The 12056-nt window shown below is 43.5% G+C and overlaps 1 protein-coding gene across 1 annotated transcript in view; it reads right to left on the bottom strand.

Moving 5' to 3' along the window:
* si:ch211-212o1.2 (uncharacterized protein LOC492735 homolog) overlaps positions 1-11383 on the bottom strand; it is a 30376-nt gene extending 18993 nt beyond the window's left edge. Inside the window, exon 1 of the mRNA XM_036584903.1 lies at positions 10922-11383. Coding sequence (XP_036440796.1) covers positions 10922-11081 — 160 coding nt within the window. The 5' untranslated portion in view covers positions 11082-11383. The remainder of the gene's footprint in view (positions 1-10921) is intronic.
* Positions 11384-12056: the final 673 nt, after the last annotated feature.

Raw genomic sequence — 12056 nt, 5'->3', positions numbered from 1 at the left:
AAAACTTGTTTTTAGACACTTGTCAGTTCGCTGGACAACAAATAAAATGGCTATATCTGCATGTGAGACACAGTGACCCCTGGTTCCCATCCCCACCATTATTAAAAAAAAACATTGACAGTTTCTCTACAATGCACCATTTCACACCAAACCACTCAATGATATTGTTTACAGAAAAATCAGTCAAATTTCCCTTTAAATACTTGCTTGTGCATTTTGCTAAACTTTTCTTTTATGCACCATCCTCTTGATTACAGTAGCGAATCAGCATCTTTTGGACAGTTGAATGAAATGTATATTTGAACTTGTGGATTACCGTAACAGACCCATCCACTGTGGGGGGCATGGTGCGAGTCTATCAGCTGTCACGCCAGCAGAAGTCAGCGAGTGTGAACAGTGAGGTGTTCTTTGTGCAGCGGCGAGATGTGTGTCCTGCGCTGTCTCCGTGCCGGACCAACAAAGAGCTCCATTCTTTAGCCGGCTCTGCTGATGGAGCGCTGGTGGCTGGGTGGCGGGGTGTGGGGCCCTGTGCTCTCGCCACAGCCGGCCCAATGAAAGGGCCGCTCTCACCTCCTCTGGAGAGGAAAACAAAAAGCGCCTCACAGGCCCAGAATAGCAGTCTTTCAGCAGGGCCGGCCAAGCCTGCCAACATGCCATGACTGAGCCATTCTCTCTATACTTCACCTTAATCACAATGCCAGGGCATCTACATGTGGGCAAACACAAATAGTGCAGAATGAAGGGCAAAAAAGTAGACAGAATCTGCCCAGAAGACACACAAGCGCATACTCGTTTTCCCTTGGCCAGATCTTGGTAGGCCCATCTTCAGATGGGACTTGGAGGGGGGAGGTGGGAGGTGTTGAGAAAGTGGGTCATGCAGACAGTGGAAGACAGAGAGACAGAGATTTGGAGAGAAAGGGAGGGAGGTAGAATTCCCCTGATCAGGACAAATGGATCAGTCACAGGCCCTGATGCTTTCATCTGATCTCAGTGGACAACTCAACCTGGGACACACACACACACACACACACACACACACACAGTCTGTGTCTCCTGTATAAATTTTGTATGTTACCTGATCCACAAAAACAAAAAGGTAGTCTGGCCTGTGTGGAGAAACAGTCTGAATGCCAAAATTCCAGCACAATGACAGAACCTGCTGTACTGTGTAGTAAAGGTATAATATAGTAGGGGTGTAATGATGCACTCAGCCCATAATTCAACTCAATTCACAATACCAAGTACAGGATTCAGAATCCAGGCATTTTGTATAAAATTCAAATGCAGAAAAATGATGACTGGAATCATTTGACTGCAGAAATTGTCCCACAAGTTAGACTTCTGCTTATTGGCAGAGAGCCTGGAGCTTTTTACCACATAACATGGCCGCCTACCTTGACAGGAAGATGCCATTTGACATGCAAAAATCCATAAGAGGCTGCTGCTTTGGTGTAGAGTGTATGGGTGGGGACTGTGAAACTAGCTCTGAAAGGCTCATTCAAAACTGCCACATTTAAAACCTGCCATCAAAACTCAAGACCATTTAGACTCTTTTTAACTAAACATGCAGGTAGTCAGTGTTCTTTAAGTACAGATAATATTCACAATATTCTTAAACATATCATCACGATAACTATAAAATATCATCTTAATCCCCATTTGTATACATATACCCCTAACTGTTACACCCTTATAGTACAGTATAGGTGCACAGACATACTCAGCTCATGATCCAGTGCAATTCACAATACTGAGTTTATACTATGCATTCTCAACAAAATCGGAAAGAAAAATGACAACTATATTAATTAACATTGTTACAGCTAGAACTAGAGCTGCCAGGCCTAAATGTGTTGCAGAACACTGAACAGTTTGGGGTAAGGTGGGAGTGTGTGTATCATACTAAATGTACTGGTGTGGGTTAAGTTCACCGTGACCTTTGGTGTTCAAACATTGCAACTGCATTAGACGCCATATTTAACAGAACGCTGATGTCTCCCATCTCCACGATGCACACCGTGAAATTTTTGCATTGTGATGTATAGCGTCACAATGTATTGTTACACCCCTACTGTAACATGCAAACAATATAGTAACTATATAAATGATTAACTATTAAATCAACAAATAAACAATTGATCAACGAATTGTCTCAGTTAAAAATAGCAGGATTTGGGACCACTTTTTTTGAGAAGATGACAGCACAACTACAACGATGCACCTCACCAAAAGCAAACATCTGCACGTGATGAACACCTGTTTCGTCCATGTTCTCAAAGAGAAAGTGTGATACACAGCACTGTGAGGTAGCCTAACTTCTGCCGACGGCTTTAGAGAACTACTGAGGTACACAGAGCCAAAACTAGCCCCGGTAATGAAATGTATGTCTGTTTTAACTTGGTCTAGTAATGAGTGGTAAATATAACTTTCAGCAGACCATCACTGTACATCTCATGCTGCCAGCTTTTCAGTTTTCAGGCATGCACTGGTCAGCCCACTTAACCAGGTTCTTACGTAGGGTGTGTGTGTGTGTGTGTGTGTGTGTGTGTGTGTGTATATATACGTATTTTACAGTGGCTTCGATTGCAGGACAATCTGAAACAAACTATCCATTCCATAACTGATATTTTGATGGGTCACATCCTTGATTTTAGGCTTGCTGATCACTGACTAATAACTGTCTGTTATCTCTCAAAAGAATTTAATAAAATTTGGATCCCTCAAAGACAATGGCATAAAGATCGTTCTCTACTGCTTAACAGAGATAGTGGGCTGGACAGAGTGATAGAGCATGTGACCTTGATGAGAGCCACAAATGACAGGCTAGAGTATTATAGTGCCACTGATGAGATATTCCCGTACCTTTCAGTCTTCCAACACATACCTACTGCTCTATTAATACCCCCGATGTGAATAGCGCTCAAGGTCACTGAAAACTGTTGGCTCAAACATGACTGCACGTCTCTCAGTCATCCTTTTATGGCTTTGCTGCATTTAAATCCGGACTGTTGTCTGTTCAAAAGTCAGAGTTTATGTCCCTCAAATTCGACTTCATATCTAAGCAGAGGTGAGGAGACTGTGATTAAAATGAAGAGCGGAGTGGATTTTTAAATATTTAAAAATTCACAATGGAGCCACTTCACTGAGAAGTCCGTACTAAATACAGAGCTGATTGAAGAACGCACGGGGAGCAAAGCGCTCAGAAATGGAATTCAGATAATAGTAATTATACAGGTTTCCTACAGTCCCCATCCCCACTGCCACAAAGTCACCTGAAGTCCCTGAGAAAGCTGATGGAGAACTCCATCAAATATTAATAACAGGCTGTGTGGTTTCAGCCCTAATGGAGTTTAGCTGCTCTGGCTTGCTTCTGTGTGCATCACTACGCATGTGTGTTTGTGTGTAGAGGAATGCAGTAAATACGTCTTAAGTATGTGTGACTGGTATCCTGAAGCATTAGACTCCTGTATGTTGGAGTAATGGCTATGTGAGTAATGTGTATAGGGCTGTGGTCCTAATGCATTTAGCTGCCCTGGTGTGTGTATAATTGAGGAACACAGTAGGAGCAAGTGCAGGTAGCCTGGCTCTTTTCCTCCTCCTCCAGTTAGCCCCCTCTCTGCCTCTTTGCCCCTTGAGAGGCTGCTTAGCTTTTGTTTACGCTGCTGCTGAGCAGTTCAGCCTGGACACAATGGTGTAGCGAAAGCACCTAGCAACACACGGCTACTGTATACACACTACAGATGCCATTTACGCAATGGGTTGGAGAGGGCAACGCTGCAGTTAACCATGACAGACAGTTCAGTCACCTACCATTAACCACTTGCATTCCCAGGCTTGTTACATCCTTAGGCTTATTATTTACTAAACTTTGATTATTAGTAGTTACTATTTTATTAATTTACTATTTATTATTTACTATTATTTATAAACTGAATGAGTTATTCTAGTTGTGAGGAATGATGTCTGGACATATACAGTCACTGTCAGCACAAAACCTCATATATACAAAATGGTAACTTTACAGGTGAAGCAAAGAACATTCTTAACTTGTAATAGAAGTTAATGTTAAAGTTTATGCAACAAAATAAGTCTCAACTTGTTTCTATCGGTCAAAACATCAAAATTGCAATGCAAGGAAAAGGGTAAATGGTCTTTTCCAATTATAAAAAAATATGAAAATCAATAAAAATGGAGACAATGTTTTTTTAGCGATGGTGTATGAAAAAAGTTACTGTACACTGGTTGTTGGGTCTCAATTATCGGTCTAAATCTGTCTTTTTCAGGACATATGCAGACATTCAAAATAAACTTAGAAAACCATATTGTGACGTAACTTTTGGTGATAACATCTTATGATGTTGCCCACCCCTAAATAAAATGTTTCAGAGAAGTGATCAGTCAGCTCCACCAATCTCTAGGAAGTCTTGCAAGAGGCATGGCAAGAGGTCTGGAAAAACTGTTCATATAAAGAAAGCGGGGCAATTACACACATTTTCAGGTTTGCCTTCTGATGCTGAGGTCAAGATTTGTGATATTTTATGTGTTAAAAAATTAGATGCTACAAAGACTGCTCTGGCCACGCCGGCCTTCTAACAAAAATTAGCCTCAAATATTGCAACCCCCTCAGATGAGATACCCTCAAAGAAGTATCGGCAATACAGTTTCCAATTTTAATAAATTGTTTATCTTTTAATTTTTTTCTGTACTGAAATCATTACACCCTTAGTAGTTACTGAAAAATAAGTCTAGATAGAAAATAAATTAATAATAAGCTCAGGGTTCAAGGCTTAAGCTACTGAACACATGCTCATATGTGTTAAAAGCACTTTGAAAAGCTAGGTGTCCTCTTACTTTTGACAGGCAATGTATAGTGCTCCCTCTAACTGACTCTGTGGTGGCCCAGGTCACCCAAGTCAGCCGACCAGCTCAGGTGTGTGGAGGCCAGCTAAATGCTCAGCCGGGTCCTGAACCTGCGACCTTCTGACCATGGGGTCAGGAGTCCAGAGGCGGGCAACGCGTTTGGCGCACGGTGGGGTCAGCGTAGCACAGGTCTGGCGAGAAAGGGGAGGCCTAAATAATTCAGCAGCTCAGGCAGACTTGGCTGAGGCTAGATCACACGTGCAGAACAGAAGGAGGTGGGGAGATCACGCAGGTGCTGACAGGGGGCAGCGTTGAGCTCACAGTGAATCAGCACATACTTTATCTACTTATAGCACTTTACTGGAACAGAGTTCCACAACTTGCTCAAATAAGGGTTGTGCATTACAAAGGTTTTGAGAACAATTTACAATTTGAAAAATCAGCATTCTGGTCAAAAGGCATTCAGCAGCCCATAGATATGAAGCAATACCTGATAACGTGAGGCTGTCAGCATGATCTTGTTCTTGAGCCAAGGCAGAGAGACTCTTTGGACTACTGAAGCACCGCTGCCTGATCCACTCATACCAGCACAACACACACTAACATTCCACCACCACATAAGTGTCACTGCAGTGCAGAGAATGAGCCACCACCAAAATAACACCTACTGTGTAGTGGCATATATTCACATCATGAAATTTTTACACAGTATGAAGGACAGCTGTGATGTTCAATTGATGCAGGAAAAAAAGGCAAAAAAGGAGATACATATGACGATTTTTAAATAAATGAATAACTAAACTAAAATGTTTTTTCTGTCAGTCCCTGAACTACAGCCAGATAGTAGTATACTCATTATCAGGCTGAGGTCAGGGTCAGGCTGATGTGCCTTGTGTCACGCTCTACTCAGTAACCTCGTCCGCTGTGTGACTCATGAGCTGTAACACACCCTTGACACTATTCTTACACTTGGTGTGGGGAAATCAGCTTCTGCACAGCAGCATGAAAGTCAACCATTTGCTTTTTGACTTGCCTTCCTGTTCACAGTGAAACTGAAACTAGTATGTTAACAGGTTTAGGACACTGCTTATGGAAGCTCCAGGACTTACAGCCATTGTCTGCAGCTGAATGGATGGAATAAGGACTGGTTTCAGAACAGGCGACAGTAGTTCTGATCTGAGAGACTGATAGGCGGGTGAACTTAAGACCACGAGGCCACGGCTGGACACAGTGATCTTGGCCTGGGGCCACTTAGCCTGATTTGCTTCAGTACATTTCCATCTGCAAGCCTGGCACAAGTACTCTGACTGCACAATGCAAGTTCAAAGTCAGTAAAGTCACTGGCTACCAAGTCTCTCCTTCTTGTATCAGGCAACACCACCACATATCTACAACCTCCTGTAGCTTGAAAGAGAGAATGAGTGACCCCCATTCACAACAAAGGTCATGCAAAATGGTGTGAATAAAGGGAAGTGTTTTTTTCCAAGGGTAATCATATGAGGGTTGAGATTGACACACAGAAGGGCACGCTTCCTTGAGCGGTTTGTTGACATTTTGTTGGCTTATCTTGGAAGATAGACACCATAAATAAACACTGCAGTGTTTAAACTACTGATAAGCGGAAGCTCCACGTGCAGTAGTGGGTCAGTGTGTCTGCCAACGCTAAATGCTCATAGGAGAGGCTGTGCTGTACAGCAAGCCTGGCTCTAGACCAGTGGTTCCCAACCCTGATCCTGGAGAAACGCTGGTGTTTTTTGTGATCTAACAACAAATTAGAGGGGTATTTCACAAGTGATACCTAGTAGTGGGCAGTATACGAGTTCAGGCAGTACACTGGTTGAAATTCTTCATCAGGTATGAGTTTTGTCATAACCATTACACCAGCATAATACAAATAAGCACAGATAATGCAACATTCAAAACAGTGTAAATTAGGTTAGCGTTAGCCTGTTTAGCTGAATGGCTATTCAGAGACATTCACATTTCAAATGACAACAAAAACACAGGACACTCTTTCTCGCCTCCTGTTATCTAGTCTGTTGCATCTGCAGTAGTCCACTTTGCTTTCAAAGGAGCAGATATAAAGCAATAGCCAGTCTTTTTGGGGATTAGTCCTAGCCTAACATGGACACTGGACCAACTGCCGTGTTTCCCCTTGTTGCAGCCTCTGTGGCCTTGTGCCCACAACAAGCCATGGACCAGCTGGTGCTGAAGTGTGAGCAACTAAAATTTTCTCAATTCCAGCAGTGTCTGATGGTCGTCAGCATGAGCATACGGGACGTACACCGGAAACAAACGAATGGGAAAATTCAACAATGATAAACTTGGCTTCTTATTTTAAATGCATGTTGCACCTTAAAGGGTGTATCATTTACTTTTAGGCACCTGTACAGCTAGGTGGATTGAAAAATGAGAAAAAAAGCTGCAGAATAAGTCAATTTCAGCTGTGTAGAAATGAAGATGTAAAACAGAATTTAGCACTAGAAAGCAAAACTGACATATGTTTATCTATATATTATTCAGTTTTGTTTTCAATATTTAGTACAATAAAAATATTCCAGGTTTACTTTGGTTGTTAAAAATGGTTCTTATTAAAAAGAATTTTGGTCATGCTCCTCACAACTAGTCATGCTCCACTTTACGCTTACGTAAAGTAACTTGGGTAACAAAGTTACGCAGCACACCATTTGACTTCTCAATAAATGAGGGGGAAGGGTGCGGCCTATGTACAGGGCAGCAATATGAGCAATGATGAGCAATATTCATAAATCATGAAGAGGGAGATGTCCTAAAACCTGGATAAATGGCCATCACACATAGAGATGTAAATAGCAAGTCACAGTACCGATTTTCCCCCACCTGATTCTCCTACTCCGGAACAGCAGGAACATCTTAGGGATAGCATGGATGTAGCAGAATATAAAATAAAGCATGGCCTTATCAAGTTCTTTCATTAACCTTTTAATTTTGTTTATACCGACAGTTGCATGTCAGTCCATATAAATATTTATTGCGGAAACCTTGTAATTCAGCAATAACATGCTTTTTCACACAGTGAAATTCGGTGGCACTGAAGGAATATTTGGGTTGTCGTCCACTAAACTTTGTGTGGAACAAAAGGACTCAGCTTAGAATGTTATGCCAGCTCAGAGGAAAATGCTTTACAGTAGGAACTGTCAAATACATTCTGATTTTTACTAAGTTACTGTTAATTATGTAAACTTTAGTATTTATACCATTTAAATGCAATCTGGCACCAGAGATCAACTGTCCAACAGAAATGACCTTTACTTCTTTGCCTATTAAACAAGCTTGACTTTTGGGCTGTCTGAGAAATCCTAAATTGAAGCGGGTGTGTTAGAACTGAGAAGGAAAAAAAAAAAGTGCGAGGTTACGTTACAGGTGCTCCAGGAGCAGGGCTGGGAACCACTGCCCTAGACCCTGTGAGCAATTCACGAAGCAGCAGTGTCAACCTGACACGAACACGGAGCAAATGTGAAAGGTCACAGTCACAAGCAGCAGCAGAGTATGGTAACCCGATCTTCCGATGTAACAGAAGATTGACGTCTCCTTCTCCTTCACAAGCACACACTGACAGATACACACATGCACTAGGTGCCCAGCAACCAGAGCATTCTGACAGCGGCTTGTGGGTGGGAGGATGGGAAAGCGGAAAGTAGTCGGCAGAATCTTGTTTACGTCGAGGCCAATCTGTAAAGTGGGATAAAGAAGCGCAAAGAGCAGTCAGTGGTGCATGACACGCAGACATATGGTGGGGAGCGGTGTCCAGCTGTTCCACTGTCCTGGGGTAGCAGTAATGAGCCGGAGACGCCATTGAGCAGACCAAAGCCTCATCAATCCCGTCTCGCCCCTGAGCCTCAATGCGTTCAAACGCCAATCCCGCTCTCTGTAATTTGCACAGATTCACACGCACCACCTTCAAGACCAGCCTGGCTGGGCCTCTGGAGCACCTGCCTTAAACAGCGCTGACATTACGTCCAGCGGTTTAGACCACTGCTCAACTCCACCTTCCATATGGACCAGGGCTCTACACTTGCTCAAGTTTGGTAACCTAAATTCCAGCCCTGTAAGATACTGAGCTCTAGAGGAACCGGACCATATCGGTTCAATTCCCCAACGCTAAAGTAGCACAACACCCTGATATTTTACATGGAAAAGTGAGAGAGAAGGAAAGGTCCAAATGAAATGGAGCCTGCATGAAATTTGAAGCCTTATTCTCAAAGCTTGAACATGCAGTTAACCCCATTAACACTTCAGCTGGGAGAAATCATTGGCCAACCAAATAATTTTTCCTTAAATTAGGCAGTATGTTTGGTTGTGCATGGCATGTTAATAGCATAGAGACAACCCCCAAACACTTTCTTTGAGATTCCCATAGATAAGCTTCTCAAACATCCACCTCACAGCTGGTGGGCAACTCATCCAAAAATCCCAACCCCAATCCCCTCATATCAACAGGGAGATGCATTACCACATTAACTTATTAACCCTGTAAAACTCACTGCTTCTAGCCTCCACCACAACCCTCCCCAAGTAATTAACAAGGCCGGCCAGTGGCAGCACAAGCCTAACACACTGGGTGCACCAGCAGGCCATGGACAAACAGCCTTGAAATGAACTGATCATTATCACTCCTAATAGCATTTTGAATTAAACAGATCTGTTTTTAATTGTGGCAACGGCCCCCCCGGCCACAATAACACAGATTCCAGGCCTAGCAGCAGAGAGCAGGCACGGAACGTGAAAGCCTCTTTCCCTCCTAAAGCCAAGCTTGAATTGGGGGGTACTTTGTGCATCACCACTGATCCTCTGTCCATGGCATGCAGAGATCTAGCAAAGTGCTTTCCATTAAGCCAAAAGTGGAGTAAAGTCAAATCTGAAACATGCATTAAGTTATTTTGCTTTTTGTCCCCCTCCCTGTCAGACGACCTGCCAGTGGACCTGTGTTAACAAAAAAGGAGAGCACTTAGCCTGCCGAACGCAATCATGCCTCTAGCAAGCAAGTGGCAATGAGTGTTGATTTCCAGACGCTACTCCTGAGTCATTTTAAGAGCCTGGCAAGTGCTACGATGAATTGGCACAGGAGCGTCACATCTGTGCCAAAAGGTCTTTATATGTCAAGTTCCTGAGCTGTTATCGGGCTATCTATAAGCTTATTGGTTGTCTAAAAGCCTCTCACACATTCTCAAAGCACTAAACACTAACACTATATCCCCAACCACACTGCTAACACAATTTACACAACCTTTACTTTATCCTAAACGTAGCACATCGGCATGGTCATGTTGGACAGGTTGGGTTTCAACAGTTCTGCAACTGGAGCTATAAGGCTAATGTGGTCATAGTGTAGGTCAGTAGTCAACAAACCTGGTCCTGGAGAGCTGCCTTCCTGCAGAGTCTAGTTCCAACCACAATTGACCACACCCATCCCAGCTAAATAATTTCTTCAGAAGTGCCTGACTGGCTGGATCAAATGCATTAGTGTTAGGTAAAAACAGAGGTTGGAAATAAAATCTGCAGGAAAGCAGGTCTCCAGGAAAGCAGGTCTCCAGGAAGAGAGTTGGGTGATCTCTGGTATAGGTTATAGGATGCTGGGTGACCGACTATTGCTTGTTAGCTACATTAAACTAGGAGCACCAGAGCAAAATTAAAGAAGAAATCTTCAGACACTAACATCTCTTGGTCAACTGACCGCACTCGGTGAAGGGGAAACTGTAAATCTGCTTTTTTGTGAACTATTTTTTTTTTAAGTAATTTACTAAGGCGCATGGTAGATACCAGTATTAAACAACGTCAAAATGTGTAAACAGGGACTTAATACTTCTTACAAATGTAACACAAGCGTTCAAACTAGATGAAATCACCTGTTGTACCGTAACAGAACCTGCACAGCTATGCTCCACTTTGGCCTTACCCTCTTCTGCACGTTGGCGGTTTAGCTTTAGCAACACGCTGCAAGCTACGTGACACACAGGTGACAGGATCACACCAGTGTAGCTAACGTTTCTTGTGCTTGTCCCCCTCAAAACGACCCTCTTACCCGGAGAGTAGAGTTTGGCCAGCTGGCGGGCCCCGGCGTGCTGAGGTCCCCATCGTGGCGCGCTGCTGCGGGCGGCCGCTCCGTGTTCGTTCCCGTTCGGATCCTCCTCAGCCATGGAGCGCTGCCTGATCTCCGACTCCGACAGCAACGCCGCCGCCATTCTCACCAGCCCTTTCTTTCAGCTGCAGTGCATGAAAGCGCGTCCCTGCGTGAGAGGAGCTGAGGGAGCGGCTGAGTGTCTGTGTTGGAGGGTTACAGGGCCACTCCTCTGCTCTCAGTGCTCTCTGAGGGTGACCAGCCCAACAAACCCAGCCACTCGCACCCGGAACTAAAACAACTACGCACGACCTGCACGGCCGAACAAGCGCCTCCACCTCCGTGCCTTTTAACCTCGTCTTGTCTGAATTTTATGCAAAAAGAAACCGGGAGCGATTAAAAACAGTCGTGTCGGTTATGAAAATCACACCGCGGAGAGCAAATTAAATATTATTTTAGGGAAAGTTTTTCTCTTCTTGTCTGTCTGGTGACTTTTGCGCCTAGGGAGGGTCTTAAAACTCTCAGCTTTTTGTCACGGCGGGAAAAACGACTGTGGTTCATTATATTAGGAAAAGAGTACTTGTTTTTACTTACACCTAAAGTAGAAAAATTGAACATTCTGATGTCCTGGATTTTGCGGTGATTTTGTTGATTGTTGTTTAGTACGAGTCTCGACGTGTTCTCTTTTCCTGTAAGATTGAGGAGCCCTTGCGTTTCTGGCGCTCGTGTGATCAGTTAGTGATGTTGTCTGAACGAGAGGGGAGAAGCTATAGCCTGAATGAAAACAACACGGATTTATTTGGCCACACGTGCGTCGAAAAAAGCCACTCGTTTGTTAATATCACACATTAATGATAGGTGTGATATTAAAATAGTTCGCGATTGGACGGAACAAGGCTTTTAATTCCAATAAAATACAGAGTAATTTCATTATCAGTCTTCGAGCCGTTGTGGTAAAATGTACCATCTTATGAATTTGCAGCCGCGCACATTTATCATGCAGAGTAACTTGCCTAGATTAACCTAGATTAACCCAGGCTAAATTCTTTTCAGGTCTGCTGTCTGAGACCCTCTCAGTTTATCATCTAGCCCACCAAAC

The sequence above is a fragment of the Colossoma macropomum genome, unplaced genomic scaffold (assembly GCF_904425465.1).
Source record: "Colossoma macropomum unplaced genomic scaffold, Colossoma_macropomum, whole genome shotgun sequence".
Classification (NCBI taxonomy): Eukaryota; Metazoa; Chordata; class Actinopteri; order Characiformes; family Serrasalmidae; genus Colossoma; species Colossoma macropomum.
This window is presented reverse-complemented; position numbering and strand designations above follow the sequence as displayed.